This window comes from Sylvia atricapilla, chromosome 2 (genome assembly GCF_009819655.1).
Source record: "Sylvia atricapilla isolate bSylAtr1 chromosome 2, bSylAtr1.pri, whole genome shotgun sequence".
In the NCBI taxonomy this organism is placed as follows: domain Eukaryota; kingdom Metazoa; phylum Chordata; class Aves; order Passeriformes; family Sylviidae; genus Sylvia; species Sylvia atricapilla.
Genome location: NC_089141.1, coordinates 28,715,373 through 28,738,042, shown reverse-complemented (window position 1 = coordinate 28,738,042; position 22,670 = coordinate 28,715,373). Strand labels below are relative to the sequence as shown.

At 41.7% G+C, this 22,670-nt stretch overlaps 1 protein-coding gene across 1 annotated transcript in view; it reads left to right on the top strand.

Annotated features, from left to right (window-relative positions):
• The first annotated feature begins 764 nt into the window (after positions 1 to 764).
• Positions 765 to 22,670, top strand: part of GUCY2F (guanylate cyclase 2F, retinal) — a 38,408-nt gene continuing 16,502 nt past the window's right edge. Inside the window, exons 1-14 of the mRNA XM_066339152.1 lie at positions 765 to 1,503; positions 2,413 to 2,714; positions 4,194 to 4,548; positions 7,761 to 7,845; positions 11,647 to 11,743; positions 12,247 to 12,381; positions 13,680 to 13,760; positions 14,729 to 14,905; positions 15,796 to 15,952; positions 17,309 to 17,458; positions 19,331 to 19,479; positions 20,927 to 21,090; positions 21,781 to 21,973; positions 22,057 to 22,231. Of these exons, the coding sequence (XP_066195249.1) occupies positions 765 to 1,503; positions 2,413 to 2,714; positions 4,194 to 4,548; positions 7,761 to 7,845; positions 11,647 to 11,743; positions 12,247 to 12,381; positions 13,680 to 13,760; positions 14,729 to 14,905; positions 15,796 to 15,952; positions 17,309 to 17,458; positions 19,331 to 19,479; positions 20,927 to 21,090; positions 21,781 to 21,973; positions 22,057 to 22,231 (2,959 nt within the window). The remainder of the gene's footprint in view (positions 1,504 to 2,412; positions 2,715 to 4,193; positions 4,549 to 7,760; positions 7,846 to 11,646; positions 11,744 to 12,246; positions 12,382 to 13,679; positions 13,761 to 14,728; positions 14,906 to 15,795; positions 15,953 to 17,308; positions 17,459 to 19,330; positions 19,480 to 20,926; positions 21,091 to 21,780; positions 21,974 to 22,056; positions 22,232 to 22,670) is intronic.

Below are 22,670 nucleotides of genomic sequence, written 5' to 3'. Positions count from 1 at the left end.
TGTACATAAAGTATGCTTCTTGACCTGACAGATATTTAGCATTTCTTTATCTAAATTCAAATCATAATTCTCCTTTTCCCTCATTTTCTGATTATCTGTTTATCCACCTTTCAATCTGCCAGATTTAAGAGATTCTGAGTTGCCCTTGAAAAATTTTAAAATTCTATGCACATACATATGTATCCCTAACTATATGAACATATGTGTTGTGTATATGTGTGTGTGTGTTTGTCTTTGTATGGGCTCTGATTTCATATTCACAACCCTGTGAGGATTTTTGAGGGGAGCTGATGGCCTAGTGCATTTCACCTTTTAATTTTCTTAAATGGGTGTTTTCTGTGTGACTTGGAAACTGTCTTTCTTAGAAACCAGAACCACAGTGGATCCATAGGTTGTACTTACTGCTGCAAACAAAGCAAACTCATTCTTCACTACCTGGGTTTCAAAGCATGTTGCACAGCATATTCAAATGTTAATGTAAGTGTGTATTTAAGGGTTATGGCATGTCTGCCACTGATTGGACATATTTCTGTGTGGTGAGGTGGATTGTGTGGTGCATGTCCACGTGTCTGTGTTGGCTTTGGCTCCTCAAAGGATTGTGCCTTGAGAGCTGCTGTGAAGCTTGGGCTGACTCAGCTGTGCCTACATGCACGGAACCAATACATATGCTGAAAGGCAAACATCATCTACTTTCCCTCCAGTGTGTGGTAACGCTCTGCCTGGCTCCTGAAGAACGTGGTGCAGATCTACCCACCTGCAAAACAATGTCGTTTCTCCTGTGGTGTCCTAAAAGTCTCTTCTGGGTGCTATCAAGGCACATCAGAGTGGATCACTTTAACACTGGAAATTCGTTCAAGACATTTTTCCAGGCTCTCTGGTGGCTGGTCTTTGGAATAATCCTACTTTGCTCCCCAGCACATTGCTCTGTCTTTAAAATTGGACTGCTTGGACCCTGGAACTGTGACCCCTTCTTTTCCAAAGCCTTTCCCCATGTGGCTGCCAGGTTAGCTGTGGGACGAATAAGCAGAGACCCTTCAGTAGATCTTGGCCACCGGCTGGATTATGTGATCCTGCAAGAAGAATGTGAGACACCAAGAGCGTTGCTTAGATTTGTTGACTTTGGAAAGCTTTCCTCAGCTTTTATAGGCCCTCTAAATCCTGGCTTCTGTGAGGTGGCTGCACATTTAGGGAAAAACTGGAATAAAGCTATCTTCTCATGGATGTGCATCAATTATAAGCTGGATTCTGCCATTCACCATAATGCATTTGCAAGAACTCTGCCCTCTCCAACCCAGATTTTGCTAACAATAATGAAATATTTTAAGTGGGCTCATGTTGGCATCATTGCATCCAGTGAAGATATCTGGATGTACACAGCCAAGGAGTCAGCAACTGCTCTCAGGAACCATGGGATACCTGTAGTCATTGTTACATCTGTGCCTAAGGGAGAAAAAGGCATTGAAGACACCTGGAACAAGATTAAAGAAGTTAATAACATTAAAAGTAAGTGCTTTGAGTCTCATTCCTTTTTTATATATATTTCTTTTCCATGGGGTAGGACTGCCTTGTTACTTAGTGGACATACTTTAGAGAATGAAAATTTAAAGTGATTTAAGTCAGGCAGAATTTTCTTTCTGATCTTAATGCAGACAGGGTTTCACATAAAAGAATGTGGGACATTTTGTATGTGATGAAGATAAACCAAATTGTCTACTACAACCTGAAAGATTGTGTGTAGCTTGTCTGAAGAAAAAAGCTTTTCATAGATGGTTCTCTGTGCTTGGCTCATATAAAGAAAAGTTTATTAGGTTTTATATTAATGGTGATTTGTATTGTGGAATATCAAAAATCAGTATCAATATCAAAAATCTTGCTTTGATGGTGTGTCCTGTATTTCAGATCTCCCCACCAGGCATTAGGCCTATGGCATTTTGCAGGAAAAGGCACAGACTTTGGGACAGTCAAGCATGAACCATGTTTAAACACAACACAGTGTCCAATGTAAGATCGGTATATTTGGTGGCAGGGTTAGCATGTGGAGGTTGGGCACTGCTTACAGCTGTGTGGTGTCTGTCAGCTCAGAGCATACAGAGGGAAAGCTCAAGTCTTGGTCAGTGACAGCAGTGACCACAACTGCCCATCATCTTGACCTGTGCCTCACTTCTATCAAAACTCCTCTCCATTCCTTCTTTACAGCACCAGAAATGGTTAATACTCACAACATCTTTTATTAGGTGTTACAGATCTCTAGATGTTGAACATAATGGCTGTGACTTTGTTTCCTCAGCACATAACATCAGGATCTGACCTGATAGAGTAGTTCAGACAGCTCTTTTATTGGGGGGGAAGAGCTATTTTGTGTTGAAAACACCAAACAGATTACTAACACTCTCCTCTGTCCTTGTGTTCCAGTTATACTCCTGTGCATGCATTCTGTTCTCATCGGAGGGCAGGAACAGGCTGACTTACTCACAAAAGCTCTGGAAATGGGACTAGCAGATGGAAGATATGTCTTTGTTCCATATGACACTTTGCTGTACAGTCTTCCTTACCAAAACAACTCGTTCAGTATCTTTGATAATGACAGCAAGCTCCGGGAAGCTTATGATGCTGTGCTGACCATCACACTGGAGTCTGGAGAAAGGACTTTCTATGATGCATTCAGGGAAGCTAAAGAAAGTGGTGAAATAATCAGGGATTTAGAAGCCACACAGGTAAATATTCTTTCTCTCGGGGTTTTCTGGGATCTGTCATAGGAAACATGAGCGATAGTTACAGAAATAGTACAGAGAAGAGTCAATCCAGCCTGCACACTTTCATTTTGAGCAAAATACAGAGAAATTTGAACGTGGTCTGCACCCATCTGGAAAGATTACTTTTCCTAGATGTCTGGCAATATAACTTGCTTGGTACAACTGTAGGGCCATGATGGGAATTCAAGAGAAAGAGGCTTTGTCTGAGGCTCTCAGATTTGCTATGTGCTAGATGCAGTGGACTTGAATTGAAGCAGTATCTCTTAGGGTGCGTGAAGTCCATGGAGTTTGTAGTGAATCAAAATAAAATGTCCATACGACTGAGAATTTGAGGGGATGAGACAGACTAAAGAAATACTGGATGCTTCTAGAGGGAAATGTTTAAGACCATTGCTGTTGCATTCTCTTAGCACTATAGTCAAAGTTATTCTTTGTCAGCATGATTATCTAAAAGTCACTGCTAGCCTATTAAAAACAAAATTGACATTTACCTTGAGAACATTTACAAGAATTGGAAGATCTTCTACTGGTGAAGAGATACAAGATTCAGCTGAGCTATTCTTCAAATCTCTCTATGACATTTTGGAAAATTACAAGTACTTTTAAGGCATAATTTAACAGATCTGCACGGATCTACTTTAGAAGGAGATGAATCATGTCTTGAAAGCATTAATTTCTTTCCCTTCACTCTAATGAGAGCCCAGGTTAACTGTATTGAGTGTCAGGTTCTCCATTGCAGATATCTATGTCTAATCAATTAATCCCACAAATGTCGGATTCTGTGGCTCCCAAGAGCACTCCTCACATTTCTCACAGGTGTATGGCTATAATCTCTCTTCACCTACCAGCTGTGAGTGACCATGTGATTGCAAAAGTCACCATTTGTGTTAAAGGTTCCCAAATCAAGTATGGAATGGAAGGGAGCAATTCAAACAGAAAAGACTTTGTTACCCTACGGAACAAGTTTGCTGTGGCTTTGCTGTGGGATTTTTGCATCTTCAAGATAAATAATATTCTGACAGAGAAGACCAATCCTTTGGGCATGACACTTTTCATGTCTTGGTATGAAGCCTCTGACTTGGATCCTCTATTTGTAGAAGATGTCTTAGTGTAATGTTTTGAGGCAGGAAAAATTTTAGGCAAACATCAGGCTCAGAATCTTGGCTTTTCCCATCATAATGCAATTTTGTGTGGTTTTAAAAATATTGCAAAATTGCGTTTTGGGAATCCACCAGAAGAAAAAAAACAGATCTTCAAAGTCATTAATAGATTGGGTCTACCTTCAACCTAAGATTCTTCAAACCTATTAACCTGTGAGCTTTAATGTTCTGGTGTCTCAGTATTTAAGTTCACATCTTAGCCAGGGGGAAAATATTTTTGTCACCAATCTCAAACTGAATGTTAGGAGCAGATTACCATAAATTTCTCCTGTATTTTTAGGTTTCTCCACTCTTTGGAACAATCTATGATGCCATTTACTTCATGGCAATGGCAATGGACAGTGCACGGAGGAAAGGAGTCAGAGCCTCAGGAGCCAACATAGCTGAGCACACAAAAAACTTCAGCTTCCCTGGATTTAGTCACCAGGTAGAGACAGACAGCTGTGGGAAGGGACTGAACAACTATGTGATACTGGACACAGATGGTCATGGGAACCAGCTTTTCCCAACCCACCTGCTGGACATGTCTTCAGGCTCTGTGCTGTCCCTAGGCCAGGCCATCCACTTTCCCAATGAAGTTCAACCCAAACCAGACTCCAGCTGTTGGTTTGATCCAGATGTTCTCTGCACTGAAGGTAAGAAAGAAAAAAATAAGCAAAAATAGGGTGAAATGGCATTGAATTAGTGCTTCTCACTTCTTCTGTCTTTTCTCTCACTCCAAGTAAGGAGTGAGGAACTCCCTTTAAATTAGAGTTTCCCAGCCAGAAAAGCCTAAATTCAAGAATCTAATATAAAAATGGCCAGTCATCATGCTGTTTGTAATGTGAATCCTGTGCAGATGTAACACCACTGATCCACAATACTCTTTTATTGTGTGTTAGGTCATGGAATAATAGAATCATTATGGTTGGAAAAGACATGTAGGATCATCAAACCCTTAACCTACCATTGCCAGGCGCACCACTAAATATCACATCTACACAATTTTTTCAACACTTCCAGAGCCATTAATCCCATTACTCTCCTAGGTCAGTGAAGTTGATACCACTGTTATGTGCTTGAAAAAATTTTCTGGGTCTAACACTCAACACCTGCCCATATTAATAGTAATCATTTTAGAACAGAAGCTCCACCCAGCACTGTGTCCTTCTGGGGGACACAACACTAAGAAGATTTACCTTGAAGGCAGGCTAAGAGAGCTGCACAGGAGCAGATGCTCTCAGCATCCTGCCTGTTAACCCCTGCTTCTTTATCCAAGTATCAACAAGGATTGAAGGACAATCAGAGCTCACCTCATTGACAAAAATTATAATCATTACTCAAGATAATCTGAATTATTATCGATAACAGAGGTAGTAATCAAAGGCCTGGGGGCAGAGATATCTGTGCTGCTTTCTAGGTTTGTCAGACTGGGCACCGGATTTACCTATTGTTTTCAATTTCAGGCAACTGAGGTGCAGTTTTAAATTTCACAGGGAAGCCAAAACCTCAGAGTAGGGCACTTAACCTCCTCTTGGCATATTTATGTATAATACTAAGCATTTACACCTATTGCTCCAGGACATGACTTAAACAGATGAAATTAACCACATCTATGGAATATTTTATTCGGTAGCTGAGAAAACCTTTCTTGACTTAGCCATAACTGAGCCGACCCATAAATCAGTATCACTCTATGAAAACTGGAGATGTACTGATCTTGTAGCAACTGGCAAGCAATAGAAGAGTATAATACTATCATAGATCTAATTTTGCCCCTAGGAACAATGCAGCAATTTAGACTCTCATTGCACTCTATGGAAAAATCCCACTGATTTTTAGAGAGATCAGATTTTATGTTCATACCTTTACAAAAGCATAAAGCTCCAGGCATCTGTCAATTAAACAGTAATCTATTATGATTGCTAGAATTTCAGAGACTGAACTTTATGGCTAGAATTAAATATAAGACTCACTCTAGCTTTTGTATGAAGTTAGGCTTGGAGGTGTGTTGGATGTGAAGTTGTCAGGCTGCTGTGCTTCCTAGCTCCAGGTTCACCAGGAGCAGGCTGAGCTGGTGTTCCCAGGACACACACACTGCAGACACAGCCAGTCACTGGCAGAGTAACACATGTAGAGTTATGGCTTTACAGGCACCACTACCCACAACCAACACTGCTGGGACATGGACATCAGAAACAGCCTGGTGCTGCTCTTCTGCACCTCATAGTTAGGCTCCAAGCTTGTTACTATATCTTACAGCCTCAACTCCTACAGACTCCCAAATGCATCCTCTGGTAGATGGTCCAAACCTAAATTCCCCCATAGCCATCCCTCAAACCCTTCAGTCTCTGCAGGAGGTGACTCTGTACTTGTGGTCTTTCATGGGTTGTGGGCTCAAGGACATACCTTCTCTATTAGTTAGGTTGATGTTAAGTCTGTAAATATCATACACACTCAGAGAGCAAAGTTGCCTCTGAAAAAAAGGGTGAATGGGGTTAAGAAGGTGGGAATGACTGCACCGATCAAGTGCAGGTTTTGCCTGGAAAAAATGCACAACATGGTTACATGAGACCAGCATCCCCATCCTCTCATGTGCTTGAGCATTCCTGACCCGTTCTATCTCTCCTTTTACCCATGTTAGCCTTTCCCCCTAAAGATCCTGTAAGAAGTTTCATGTAGTAGTCCCACAGTTCCCTTAAAGCATCTCCTAATGACTTTAACTCAATCCCATAAATTCTTTCAAGTAAGTTTGCTCTTTCCCATAAGCTCATAATTAGCTCACTTTCACTTCTGGTTAGTTATGAAGTATGGTATGGGTTGGGAAGGACCTTTCGAGGCCATCTATTCCCATCCCACACTAGAACAGGTTGTGTAATGTCCCATGGAGCCTGATTTGAACACTGCCAGGGATGAAGCAGCCACAACTTCCATGGGCAACCTCTTCCTGTGTAAGTGTGAGGACAGTCAGGGCCTGGGGCCCTAGACTGAAGCAGTGAAATTTCAGCTAAAATGCTCTGTCTTTTCCTGAAACAAATGCCAATTTTCAAAAATTCCTTCAGCTTTCACTGGAAAGCTCTAGGTCTCAGTGCTTGCAGATAGGTGCCAGTGTGACATAAAGTCATGAACTTTTTGTCAACCTGAATTTTTGCATGTTTGTTTGTGTTTATAGATCTCTGGGTACCAACAGAATAAAATTAAAAAAATTAGAAAACAGAAGGGACAAACACAGCAAACAGTTCCCACTGGAATTTAGCTTGTACAGTCATGTCAGCTTCCCTTAGTTCTCTAGTAAACACACTCATGAGTAAAGTATCTGTCTCCAGTACTTTCAGCTGATGGATGTATTGAGGGGAACATCAACCTTCAGCTGCTCCTCCTCTTCTTCTCTTTTCAGCATTAGAAATTTACAGCAGAGAGTGAAAAAGCCCAGATGGGCCAGTGACTCACCCGGGCCATCAGTTTGGTACCACATAACAAAGATTTTTCAGTATTTCTATTCCTCGAGAGAAAGGGGCCAAATGTTAAAAAGTTATGAACTTTGCTGAAGCTTCCTCTAAAACTTAATACTTCCCTGTGAGTCTATTTCTTTACTTGAAGAAAAAACATTTTTCCACTGATCCAGGCCTCTAAGTCTGGTTTAGGAAAAAGAAGTGCATGGAAATAAATAGTGTAGCTGAAGTCTTACGAACACCAAGTTAGTATTTGCGTATTCATAAATGAACATTGCATTAAAATTATCTTACAGCATGCCCCTGGCTAAATATTTGACTTTTTAATCCGATGGCCTGATATTGATGGTTTTAATATTATTGCCTAAACCAAAGTGATTTTCTCATTCACTGATTCTTTCCCCCTCTTTGCACAGGGATTGAGCCTACAGTCATTTTGTTGGGAGTAATGCTATTGTTTTTCCTGGTGTTGTGTGCTGTGGGCCTGGCTTCTCTCATCAGGTGAGAATTGCAACACGTGCTTGAGTTGATGCCACTTTTAGTTTCTGTGTGAGGTTTGTGCTTAAGCCAGCAGTTTAGACCATGCACACACAGAAGGTCTGATTTTGCTCTTGGCTCTCCAGCCACACATCTCTTCACATTTGTGGTGTGTTGGCCCTGGCAGCATGCCAGGCATCCACCAAAGCCATTTTCTCTCTCCCTTCCTCAGCTGGACAGGAGAGAGAAAATACAACAAAAGGCTCATGGGTCAAGATGGGGTCAGGAAGAGATCATTCACCAATTACCACAACAGCCAAAATGGACTTCATGTAGGGAAATTAAATTCATTACCAATCTAATCAGAGTAAGATCATCAGAATTAGAATCTTAAAAACACTTTCTTACCATCTCTCCCTTCTTCCCAGGCTTACCTTACTCCCAGATTCTCTGCTTCCTCTCCACAATGGCAACAGGGCCAGAGAATGGGGACTGCAGTCAGTTCATCCCACATTGCCTCTGTTGCTCCTTCCTCCTGAAGCTAAGGACTCCTCATACCCTTCCTCTGCTCAAGCAGTCTGTTCCTGAAGGATCAGGAAGGTGGTTATCACTTTGGAAGTGCAAAGGATGACATTTAAGGCAAAGATAGGAATCTGTCATGAGAACATGAGTGTTGAAACTAAGTATTTTTCTTATTTCAGATAATTCTTGCCTGGATTTCTGTCCTTAATATAACCATGTTTCCTGTGAAACATGTGAGGCTGACCCTCTGTATTTTCTTCATAATACCTCTGGAGAGAACTCAGAGCAAATATTTAGGATATGTCTTTATTATCAAGTGGATTCTCTCCCTGTTTTAAACTGAGGTTCAGCTCCCTGGTCATTCCCATTTTATATGTATTGGCCTGGGCATGAAATCTTTGGAGCAAAGGTAGTAGTCTTCTGGGGAAGGAATAATTTCCGATAACTGCATGTCACCTCTGTATCCCAACTCCATATCCATGGTAGAAATGTGCCAGAATGGATTGGTTGATCCAAGAACTACGGATTACCCTTGGTAAGGTCACCGTAGCACCTGGAGTAGTTGGTTTCTAATTATTGATGTCTACATAACTGAACTTAGAGTGAAAACAGACTGAAATTAGAAGGCATATTTACTGAACAGCAACAGGTTCAGCAGATTTCCTAGATTGTTTCCTCCAGCTTTGCCTCTCAAAGGATTCCCAGATATGTTTTGTCTCCACTCCTGGATCATTTCTCCAAACCCAGATATAAGGCCACCCAGCAAGCAGCACCCCAAACATCTCCCCCGCTTTCAGCACACAGCTGCTTCTGATAGAACTACAGACAATGATGAGGTTGCCTCCATCCACCCACACTTTGAAACCCAGCTCTGTTCCCTGGCCACCAGCCTCTACAATTAAGTAAATAAAAGACAATCTTTGTGCTTATTCCATTTGTAAGATCTTCCACAAGCACCAGGCTGTGCTTGGAAAGGCTTGGTCATGAGAAAAGATGTATGGCCATCTGCAAGGGAAGAAAAGTCCAGCATGACTCAGACAACAATTTATATTAGGAAGCGACACGTCTGGAACTAAATTTAAACCACACCATGGTCTGAGTTGAAATGTGGAAACTCTGGTCTTAGCTTTTTCTGGGATCTGCTGCATGACCTTAAATGAGTCACTCCACTCTCTCTGCTTAGCTTTTGGCAGAGGGTTACTTTCCTCCCTGCTTAGAGACAGGATGTGATTTATCAAACATGGTTTTTTAGATGGACTTGTGAGAGGTACATAAGTGATTATTTTTTTCATGAAGATGAATTGGGTGGCTTGGGATGGTGTGTTTAGAGAAAAATTATAAAATGTCATCCCAAGTAAAACCTGTGGTTATGTGGCCAAAGCCTCCTCTCAGTTTCAAGAAGCTGTCTGTGCTCTTCTAAAATGTCCAGAATGATACATGGAGAGGAAAAGTGAATTGTGGTGATTTGGGGTTGTTTCATGTGGTGGTGTCCTTCTACAGAGTAGCATTAGCAAAAATCATCCTATTGTCCACCTCATCAAGGAAACACTTAGGAGAGTGCAGATCAGTCATCTGCTGTAGTGTTGACAAAGTTCCTTAAGCAAAAGAAGTGACACTGAGGGGAATGGGGAAGCTTTCCCTTTTGTTTTCTGCTCCTGGTTGAGGAGTTTTTGACTGTCTAACAGATACTGCTGCTTTGTGCTCAGTGTTAGACCCTGATGTCCATTGAAACAATGGGATCACAATGATGAGGTGTGATGTGAGGTGTGCCATACTGCTCATCCCATGTAGCTTTTCCCTCTGTATAAACCTGTGACCACAGGGCACATCTTGCTCTGTGCTTCATAACACACCGTGATACAATATAGACACTCAAACAGCATATTTAGACAGTAACTTGTGTCCAGGCAGCTCTTATAAATTAACTACAGTTTAGCTTCAGTCCCTAAGAAAGGCTGGTGTGCCTAAATGTGGTTAGCTCATGGCCAGACCAGCTGGACTAATAAGTTTTTTTGTCTCCTAATGGAGAAGGATTTGGGATATGACAAATAAAAGCAAGCAAAACAAAATATGCCTCACATACACATCCAATTAATATTAGTAAGCAGATTAAATCCAATTGTCTATTCGTGATAAGACCCTTTGAGATGATAGCTTTTCTTGCTATCCATATTGAAATGTGTTATTCATGACTTGGGATTTGAGTCCAAGCCAAGGAATTGTGATTTGTCTACTGCTTTCACCAGTGCCCATCCCCACTCCCAACACCATTTTAGACATTAAAGATCATCTAGTTACAACAACTCTGCCATGGGAAAGGACACCTTCAATAACACCAGGCTGCTCAGAACCCCATTCAACCTGGCTTTGAACACTTCCATGGGTGGGGCTGCCACAGCTTCTCTGGGTAACCCGTGCCAGTGCCTCAGCACCTTCGCAGAAAATAATTGCTTCCCAACATCTAGTCTAATCCTGCACTCTTTCAGCTGGAAGCCATTCCTCCTTGTCCTGTCACTCCATGCCCCAGTCAAAAGTCCCTCTCCATCTCTCCTGTATCCCCTCTCATTAGGCACTTGAAAGTGCTCTAAAGAATCCCTCAAAGCCTTCTCTTCTTCAGGCTGAAGAGCCCCAGCTTTCTCAGCCTGTCTCCGTAGCAGAAGTGGTCTCACCATCTTCATGGCCTTCTCTGGACCTGCTCCAAACAGGTCCATGATCTTTGTAAGTCAGAGGCCCCAGAGTTGGATGCAGCACTACAGGCAGGGTATAATACTGCAGGGAAGACAGATGTGGGGAATTCAGAGGAGGTGTAAACTGGCTACCTACCTGTAGTGGGTTGACTCCGACTGTCTGCAAGGTGCCCACTCAGTTGCTCCATCAATCCCTTTCCCATTGGGACAGGGGAGAGAATAAGATGGAGAATGACCAGCAGGGTGAGATAAAGCAGTTTTATTCCAGCAAAAACAAAGAAACAAGCTGAGATCTGTGCATTCAAGAGCTAAAGAGGGAAAAAAGGTCAGTCTCTCCTTCCCATCAGCAGTGATGTTCAGACACTTCCTGGGAAGCAGGGCTTCAGCACATATAATGGTTCCTCCTCTCAGGATCTTGTCCACTCCCATCCCCTTTGGTGAGGGGAAGAAATGTCAGAAGGACACTGCTGCTCAGCAGTAGCCAAAGCACTGGTCTGTTATCAACAGCTGTTCAGCTAACAGTGCAAACACAGCACTGTAAGGGCCGTGAACTTTGCCTCAGTCAGACCTAATACACTACCTAAAATTGATAACCATGACTCTCCAACTCTTGCAGGCAGAGTATCTTGAACAACCAGCTTTTCAGGGGTCCAAACAAGATAATACTTACCTTGAATGACCTCGTCTTCATCAACCCAGAGCTACATAGAAAGGTGAGTCCTTCTACTCATGAAAGGAACCTGGTGGAACACTCTAGAACAGATTTGCTGTGTGGTACTTTCATACTCGTGGAGGTCTGGAAGGGTCATTTCATTTCTTCATGTCATTTTCCCCTGCATATTGGAAAATTTCCCATATGCTGAGTGTTTTTGAGTCTCAGATTAGATGCCTGAGCTTTTATGATGATGTAAAATCGTAGCCTTAATTGTGTTTCTTCTAGCTGCCAGGGCTTATTCCTTGTTCTTGAGGTTGGATGGTGCACCACAGGGTATGTCCAAAAAGGTGAACCACCCTACCCTCTAAAATAAAGTGTCTGCATTCAAATATATTGGGAACCATTCCTGGTTCATTCTGGCTCATACCCAGAGCTGTTGATCTCCTGGGGGCTGATTCCATCATTTCCTTACCTTGAAATCCATGCTGCAAGGCAGAGCTGGAGTGGAGGTTTGCACCCAAAGGTGATAGCTGCCTAGCACCTGCTTTCCTTGCCTTCCAGAGGCTGACCTTGGACAGTCTGACTGATGCAAACAGTGTAGCAGTCAAGAGCAGAAGCCTGAAGTCCATAACCCGTTCCGCTTCCTTGAAAAGCACAGCTGCCACCCATGAAACCTCCAATGTGGCTTTGTATGAGGTAGGTAGGGACCTCATGCAGCCTCTCTCACTGCTTCCATATACTGGACTGCTCCAGGGGGAAAAGTATTTGGCTGCAGTACTGTAGGTCCCAGGATGAGGATAGTTTGAACAAACCCTAAGTAAGAAAATAAGTTACTCCCAAGCATGGATTTAGCAGTGTTTAAGCTGCCAACCCTCACCCTGACACTTGGATTCATGTGAGATGGCAATATTCAACATACATATGTAACACTGGTCCTGTCAGAGAAGGTGGTGGCACCATGAAGAACCTTTCTTACAAGACATTCTTTATTAGATGACATCTCAAATAAGGATTTGAATAAGACAGTAGACAAATATGCAAATGGACGCTCAAATTTGTCTTTGTGACAATAGGACTGTATGGAGCTTAAACAGAGGCAATGGCCAAGAAAAGTCAGCCCATCCATCAGCTCTTTCCTGAAAATGCAGCTTTTTGGAAACAAAAAAACAAACAAATCAAAACAAAACAAAACAATTATTTTCAGGAATGCATTTTTTTTTTCCTGAAAAGGAGCAAAATAAATTTGATCAGTCATTAATGCCAGAGAAAGCTCTGGCCAGAGTTATTTTCCTTTTTAATCAATTTATTGCTCTTTATCAGATGTTAAGACACCTTTCAGGTATGAAGTTGGGATCCAGGTGAAGGCCCTGCCTCATGCCTTTTCTTTTGAGGGTTTGCTGTGGATATTCTTATTTGGGTTCAACATATAAAAAAATCTGTTGCCAAGAGCACTAAAAATCCCCACTCACTTTCAAAGTCAAGGATCTGAAGTTCAGATATGGATTCCAACGTTAACTGTTACTCAGAGAGTAACAAGTACTTTGCTCTTTCAGTCACCCATCTGTATTGAGATTAGGGGACTGGAGCTTCTCTCTTGGGAGAAAAGGCTTGAGGGAGTTTGGCCTGTCCAGCCTCAAGAAAAGACAGCTGAGAGAGCACCTCACTGATGTCTATAAATATCAGAAGGGAGGGTGGCAAGAGGACAGAGCCAGGCTCTTCTCAGTGGACAAGAGGCAAAAGGCAGAAACTGATGCATAGGAAGTTCTGCCTGAAAATGGGGAAGAACTTTGCAGTGCAGATGACCAAGCTCTGAAACAGATTGTCCAGGGAGGATTGTGAAGTCTCCCTCACTGGAGATATTCAAGAACTGCCTGGACACAATCCTGTACAATGTTCTCTAGGATAACCACTCTTAAGCAGTGGGGTTTGATAAGATGGTCCATCACTGGTTTCTTCTGACCTTAACCATTCTCTGATTCTGTGATTGTGGACAGGGAGACAGGGTGTGGCTGAAAAAATTTGAGACGGGAGCAGTTCACAATCTGCGGCAAAGCTCCACCAGCATCTTAAGAAAGGTAGGAACAGGGGATGGTGACATGTGGAGAGAAGGTTTCTCAGGGGAGGTTTTTGGCTTCAGGGTGTGTTTGTTGTCCTTGTCTCATGTTTATCCATTAAATCATGCATTGTGGTTGTCAATGAATCTTGTCTGGTGAAATGTGGTAGAGTAGACCATGCATGACTGCATCTGAAAAATTTACCATAGATCCATATGTATTCAGCAGCTTGTTAAACCCCACCCTGGATCTGACACTTCCAAGCTAGTACAATGTTAAATGTACAACAAATCCTTCAGGTGATCTTGCCTGCAGAGGCAGAGTGGTTTGGGGAACTCATCCCTGCACAGTGTGAGGCACTGGCAGGTATTTTCATGTATTATAAGTTGACAGTGTGACACAGTTGTGCATTTCCCTGGGGTTTGCTTTGTGTTTCCACCTAAGATGCCTCTCAGATGCTTAAGTTTGGTCTTCAATTTTCTCTGCAAATGGCAAGAAAACATATTTGTTTTCCAAATTCAAGGCCATTAGTTGCTGACATCTATTGCTAACATAGCAGTGGAAATTTTACACATGTAAAAGCAACAGATTTACCAGGGCATGTCTCCAAAGACACCATTGATGGATGAATGTGGACTCTCTAGGTATGATATTGCTTTCCAGTTCAGAGCAAGATCCACACGCTGGACTCAATCTACCCTAGCAAAACCATTCTGGCCTAGTGAAAGATTCAATCCAGTTTGTCTAAACAAAACACAAACTTCCATTGAGTTTGCTTTTGCTATCTTTGTCTTAATGGATAGATGAAGGAAAATAAAGTTGAATAGAGTGTTGAGTAGCCAAAACTAAGCACCAGAGAAGTTGTTTGCATCCCCATCTTTCTGTGGAAGGCTGTTTGGGAGTACAAGTGTGAATCTTGGGATACCAAGAAGCTACTGAGCACATGTCTGGCTGACCTGGTCTCATTGTGATTCACTGTCTTGTTTCAGATGAAGGATCTCCGTCATGAAAATGTGAATCTGTTCCTGGGCTTTTTCTCTGACTGTGGCATCTTTGCCATAGTGACCGAGTACTGCTCACGAGGCAGCCTGGAGGACTTGCTGAGAAATGAGGATATGAAACTGGACTGGATGTTCAAGTCCTCTCTTGTGATGGATCTAATTAAAGTAAATCCATTTTTCCTGCTGAGACATGATCTGAATGGGACTTTTATGATGACAAAATTCTTTCAATCAGAACGTTAGGGTTTTTATAATAACACAGGGAAAACAGATCTGGATGTAATTGTATCAGTCTTTAAAGGAGATCTCTTATCCTTATTTTGTTGCCATCTCAGAGAAGCACCCTTTAGGGCAATAGAACTACAATCATACAGCAGGACAAGAGGCTAAAACTACGTATCAGGCTGCAACTGATCACCCAGAACAAAAGAATTTTGTGACAAATTCATTCTTTGCAAAGGCCTTTTCTTGTCATAAATCAGAACTGCATCCACCATAGAACCAAACAGTATCCATCCCCTGCCACAGGAGGGCTGCAATATGGTCCCTTTAGCAGCGTTCACACTTCCAGTCATGTCCCTTATTTTCATGTCTTAATGGTGATCTACTAATCTGGGATGGGTGGACTCCAGAGAGTAGACTGCTGGAACCATTCTTGCAGCCTGTGATCCTCCTTCTGAATCCTCTTGAAGAAGATGGATAGGGCTCTTCATTACTTCCTTTGACCTAACTATTTGGTAACACTTGTGTCCACTTTCTTATCCTAAAAGCAGAACTTCCAGGTGCAGAGAGACAGAGGGCTACAGAGGGAGACATCTGACTTCCTAAAATTGTCAGACCTTTCCATTACTTTAGGGTCCAGACAGACCTATTTCATGCTCCTAATACATTTCTAAACTTCTCTCATAGTTTATTGTTTCAATCGTTACTGCATTTGACAGAGTCAATGCTGCATTTGATGCCATCTGAGGTGACTAATTTGCTTGTTGTCTCTGAGTGCTGATGGATAAGATAATTCTTAAGGATCAAGCTGGATTTTGTTGTGTGTTTCATAGGGAATCAGATATTTGCACCACCGAGATTTTGCCCATGGACGCCTCAAGTCTCGTAACTGTGTTGTGGATGGCCGGTTTGTCCTGAAGATCACTGACTATGGTTACAACGAGATCTTAGAGGCACAGAAATGCCCCTATACTCAGCCATCCCCAGAAGGTAGGTGTGATGAGGAATTTTTTTTAGTTTTAAATATTTTTCCATTGATTTAACAAATGTTTGTCCTAATACAATTTCAGACCAGCAGCCAGAAAAGGATTTTCATGCTCAACCTCACTGCATCTAGTTTCCTCCATATCTTGCATTGTTATAAGACAGGTTTTTTCAGACTTCCTGAAAGTGAAGTGAATAATGGAGTGACATGGTAAAGAAAATACATTTTACTGTATGCAGTGACAGAACTTCAGCATGTTGCACTTGGAGATGGACTGAATTGTCCTTGAAATCTTATCAGTACTGAATTTCTGTGACAGGTGGAATGGCTTCACATCCTTAGATCCAACCCTATAGAATTTCTTGTTAGCCCAAATGCAAAGAACCTTTTTTTGTTGTTGTTAAAATAAGTCATCTAAAACACAAATTTATGTAGGTCTCTTTGAAATAGATCCTCTACATGCCAGTCACCAAACGCTGCCACATGAGATTCCCACCACTTAATAACAGCCCTCATGGGACCAGGTTTAGAGGCGTTCACAGGATTTCTTTGGCCATTGCTTTGGGATTCCTCTGGTGTCCCAATTCATTCTTGAAACCTGTTTCCAAGTAGCATGTAGTGTTTTCATCTCTCTGTCATGGGATTTGATGCCTACACTTTTCCAGTGTCTCAGATAGGGCAGTTGACAGACAGAAGACTTTCTTCTCCTGCCTTACAGAAGATAAACACATTTGCAGTGGCAGAAATGCTCTGTATCCCCATTACTCAGAATGCACAGTTACCAGGGTAACAATATCTCAGTTTGGAGATTCATTTCTTGATGAGGCCGGATATGTCTTACAACTGTGTCTTTTGTCATTTGAACTATTGATTTATAAAGAGTATGCATCAGATTGCTGCAAATTGCTTTTACAGAAACTATTTTCATATAAAAAGAACTACAGAAAATATGTTGTTAATTGTTGCTTTCTGAAAGAGCAACAACTGTAACAAGACATTCAAGATTCATTGCCAACATTTTGACTCAGGAACATTTTGAATCAAAAAAGGTGTTAAAACTTCTGGCAGTGGTGAGATGACTCCTTATGTTGAAGTTATGGCTGATGGTAAATGATACAAATTGTTGGTATGGCAATTAAAAAAAATAGAGTAAAACTTGGAAAATTCTTTTTTGGTTTTTTTTGGTCAACACAAAAGTTTAGTATGTATTTCTAGCACACCACAAGAAGTAAAAAATTTGATTTAGTAAATAGTGTAGTATTTTCCAATCTTTCCTCAAATGACTGAAATAAGATAGTCATTTAAGCACTTACTTTGCAATAGTCTGAATTCAAGTGTAAGATGCTCTGGAATTTTTTCAGAATTGCTCTGGACAGCTCCTGAGTTGCTGAGGGACCCAGACATGTGCAGAAAAGGCACAGTCAAAGGGGATGTTTACAGCTTTGCAATTATCCTACAAGAAGTGGTTGCTCGTGGTCCACCTTACTGTACAACAGAACTCTCAGCTGAAGGTAGGCAACTATTACAGTATATTTTTAAGGCTTTGTGCAGAGCACTCATAAAAGGCCTGGCCAAGTCCCCTTAGTAATAAGGCAATAATGTATCAGTCTCATGACCTTCCTCAGTGGCAGAAGTCTATTTCCAACAAAACATTCATAATAAGCATCAAAAAGTGTAGTTCTCATCACAGCCTTGGTACGTGTCTCATCACGGCTTTCACTGGGATCGGGGCTCTGGGGTTCTCCCCAGAATGCTTCAGGTGTCTGCAGCACCTCCACCCTGTCCAAACTTGGACTTTTCATCACAGTATGGGGTGAAATCTGATGGCAGAATTTCCCATAGCTTAGAAACTCCTTTGCTTCCCACTCATCATCCCTTTTTTATGCATTGTGGCGGCTGAAATTTTTGAGCTGGACCCCTTCCCAGCATCCTATTTTGTCCATCTCCCCATCTATTTTTTTTCCTTAATCCTTTTTTTTTTTTTAAAGAGACTCTCTCTTCAACAGAGGAGAGAGTGATGCATCATTTTGCTTATGTATACTGGAAACAGCAAACAGGTGAACTCCTTAGGAGCTGCTTATGGTGAAACCATGTTATGCATCCATGTGAAGAACAAACTCACTGCAGTCAGGGTCAGGTCACAATCACTTGAACAGGGAGGGGGTGACAACAATCTAAAATTAGCTGATTTCAGTGAGAGCCCATTCTCAAGACATTTTAAGCTGGACAATCATCAGGTGTGGTATGACAATTCAGTATCTGCCAGTTCAGCTGGAAAAATGGAGCCATGACCATTCTGTGCCTGAAGTTGCTGTCCCAATGCAACAAGAATGATGATTATGTTGTATCCCACCGTGTAAATCAGAGCTGGACCTATGATGTAGACTATGATGCAATTAGCAGATTTCCCCAACCTTGTTCCCCTGCAGAACCTCCAGCAAATGTTGAACACAGTTCAGTCCTGTTTTCTAACCTGATAAAGTGATGAATTTCTATTTATTGGCTCAATCCTAAGGAGCTTTCACTTGTCGTGTGAACTTTAAAACAATCTGGGGAAGGCATTTCCCCTTGGCTGCCCCTGGAAATATTGGGGCCAGATGTTTTGATTAGTTCATTTGACAGAGTCTGGGGCAATGAGCCAAAGATCTTTAAAGTAAGCTGTCAGTGCTGAAAAGCTTTGGGTACTCACAGCAACAGCAGGACTCCTGCCAGAGAAAGAGGTTTTCACTCCATTTGACTGCTCTGCACTGGGCAAAATAAGATTTCAACTATAATAACTTTGGTGAGTGTTAAAGGACTGACTTCTCAGAGCTTGAAAACCCAAGCCCAGTTCCTTACAAGCCTCATTTCTAGAAAGAGAGCTCTAGACAGGGAGTAATTTCCCAGAAATTGTTTTGAACTCAACCTCTGCCCCTTAACATACTTTCCACTGTCGCCACTCCCACCAACCTCCTACGTCCTGGCTCCCAGTTAATGATGAAGCATCAGAGGCTGCTATCCTTCCTGTCTGGGTTCAGCCATAAACCTCTGCTGCCTTACAAGACTGCAAGTCCTAGCAGAGAGAGTCAGAGGCAATTTCATTAAATACAAGCCTGCAGGCTCACACATCCATCTGTCACACATCCTTTCCCCATCCAGCCACGTTATTACTCATAACCTGGTATTCCAGGAACAAGAAGGCAGATGAATCTACTTTAAATCCTTCAAGAGACTCCTGACAGAGAAAAGTAGAAAGGTCTTCATTTGGCAGAGATACTGAGTGCTGAGGACTAAAAGGGACAGCTGAAGAAGCAAGCCAGGAACACATTAAAAGCTCCATGTCCTTTGTCCCTATCAAGGCCCTCCATTTTACAGTGCGCTTCCCAATCTTCTCTTTGCCACAGAAATTATAAAGAAAGTAAAGAAGCCCCCTCCCCTGTGCCGCCCAAACATAGCTCCTGAGGCAGCCCCCTTTACATGCATCCAGGTAATGAAGCAATGCTGGGCTGAAGCCCCCGAACGACGTCCAACCTTTGAGGAGGTGTTTCATAAGGTCAGTAAATAAAGAAGCTGCTGTAATCCCTTTGATTGTTCTTGGCAGGGCAGTGTTTTGTTGTTTATGGGTTGGGTTTTTTTTTGTTTTTTTGGGGGTTTTTTTGGTTGGTTGGTTGGATTTTTTGCATTAACTCAGTTATTAAAGAATGAAGAAGTTGCAGAGCCCTAGACATGTTCTGACTTAGGGGTGATGAAGCAGCCTGGATATGGGCTTGATGTCTCCATATCTGCCGTGTACTTGCACAGATGGTCTCATGGAGATGAAAGATTTGTAAATTATGCTCCTTCAGATCAATTTTTTTTAAAAAATCTTCTAAAGTGTTTAAATGGTGATTATAAGGAAAATTAACCAAAGACTGTTAAAGACAAAAATACAAAATTTGGCATAGGAGGTGTCTCAATTCCAGATCGGTGGAAGCTTGGAGAATATCCCAGGGAAATATGACTGTACCTGAGGCCTGTGTAAACACCTTTGCCAGATATCTGTTACTGATATATGCCAGTCTCATGGACAGGTACTGGCAAAATAACTCCCCTTTCTGATCAAGCAATGTAGTTCCTGTGTTCTTATAAGATCATAGAATCAAGACTCGTTAAGGTTGGAAAAGACTTTTAAGATCATCAGTCATCAACACTGTACCACCACTATGCGCACTGTTAAACCGTGTCCTTAAGTGCCACATCCACGTGTTTCTTGAGCACTTCCAGGGATGGTGACTCTACCATTATCCTGAGCAGTCTGTTCCAAACAGGCTTTCCAAACTCTTTCTGTGAAAAAAATTCTCAATATGCAATCTAAATCTTCCCTGACACAACTCTAGGGCATTTCCTCAAACCAGGTGAACAAATATTCATAATTTTTACCTTTTGGTTCTATGAAGCTGTGAATAATTTTGAACCTGGTGACTCCGCTTGAGTCTAAAGTTGCTTCTGAAGCCATAAATTTTCTGAAAGTTCCAGTGGTTCAACTTCAGGACAGAAGGAGAAAGCACAAGTCAGTGAAGAACTGGGAATGGAGTTGGCAGTACACATGCATGTCAGTGTGCAAAGATGGATTTAAGTCCAGTAAAATGTAAAAAGGTTGTTAAGTGTTGCTAACACCCTGAATTTTGTGCCTCTGAATGCAAAGTTTTGCAAGTTACCCTAAAGATTGTTCATGGGATAAATGAGGTTGCAAACCTGCAGCTTGACCAGACTCCATAACATGTACATGTTGACAATTACTATTAGACTGTGTTTCATTTACTCTCACTGATTGATGTAAATTCACCTTCTAATTCACTTTTCCTTTATCTTTGAACTCTTGCCATTGAAAAAGCCAGTCTTTAGCCCTGACACTTTACAATGAATGCTTGCTTTAACTCCTTTCCAAACTTTCCAAACTCAAAAAGTGCTACAGTGCTATAGAGAGACAGACAAAATAACTCTCCAGTTTCATTTTCCAGTTCAAAATGATCAACAAAGGGAAAAAGACCAATATCATTGACTCAATGCTCAGGATGCTTGAGCAGTACTCAAGCAACCTGGAAGATTTAATCAGTGAGCGGACTGAAGAGCTAGAGGTTGAAAAACAGAAGACAGAAAAACTGCTGTCACAAATGCTTCCACCGTAAGTACTGATACTTTACGAGGCAAAAAATCCTCAGGAAACCAAACCAAAACCACCCCAAAACAAACTCATAGCTAGTCTGGACAAAACTCTTCCCCAGAAGTGAGCAACCTTTGTAGTCAGGGAGCCCTAAAATACATATTGGGAAGCCTGGAATCAGAGCAATGTAGGTTAAACCAATACGGTTAGCATAATGTTCTCCCTTTATTCTGTCTCAAATGGCAGGTTATATACTCCTCAGTTTACAATTACGGGTCATAAAAAGAATGCAAACAAACATTATTTATCTTATTCTTAAGGTGGCTAAAATGTTCACACTACAAAACTGTACCTTATCAACACTTAGAAACCCACTATCCCATGTGCACACCTTAACATAATTTCCTACTGTGCCACAGACCCCACAGGCCTGAGATTGAGGCCCAGTTGGGGATAGCTCAAACCCCAATCCAAATATAAATCATGTCCTCACTCTCTAAGAAATACTGCAACAAACCTTGTAGACCAGACCATCAGTTTTGATAAGCACCTTCAAATCAAAGTAAGAAACTCTAATCAATGTTGATTACAGCCATGTAGAACTTTCTGTTTAGTGAAAGATCTGAACACAGAAAAACAAAAGTCTGAGCTCTTCAGCATGCACTAGAAAAGGATTTGTTCCCTGCTGTCTTTTTTGTGTTGCCGTTTCAGATCAGTGGCAGAAGCCCTCAAGACTGGTGGCACTGTGGAACCGGAGTATTTTGACCAGGTGACCATCTACTTCAATGACATTGTGGGTTTCACATCCATTTCAGCCCTCAGTGAACCCATTGAAGTAGTTGACCTTCTGAATGACCTTTACTCTCTGTTTGATGCCGTTCTTGGAAACCACGATGTTTACAAGGTGAGAAATAGTTTTATTCTGTGTTTCCTTTCCATCTTTTTCATTTTCTTTACTTTTTTTCTTAATGCAATGGTATTTGCTAGGTGGAGACAATTGGTGATGCCTACATGGTTGCTTCAGGGCTCCCAAAAAGGAATGGAAATAAGCACGCAGCCGAAATAGCCAACATGTCCTTGGACATCCTCAGCTCTGTGGGAACATTCAAAATGAGGCACATGCCAGACATTCCCCTCAGGATACGCATTGGGCTGCACACAGGTAGGCAGCAGCACCCACCTGCATCTGAACATCAGAGAACACTTTCTCAACTGCATTTCCAATTCTGAATGCTCTCTTCATGCCTGCCCGACAAAAAACATCCTTACACGACATTTTAAAATCTTCCACATCAACAAGGGAGTTAAAACAAACAAACAAACAAACAAACAAACAAACAAACAAACAAACAACCCAGAGAGGGTTTGTGGAGGAATGTAGCTTACTATCATTTTAAGGAGAGATTTTGTATCCTGTCCCAACCAGGAACTACACCTGGCATGTTAGTCACAAGGGTTTCACTGTATGGATAGCTCTTTCATGTGCCATAAGACCTTCAGAGATGGGATCTCGAGACACCCAGTTATGTCTTTGCAACTCTGTTCTGAAATGAAAAAGCACAGAAACATTGGCATATAAAGTGGAAGAATAAAAAGGTTGG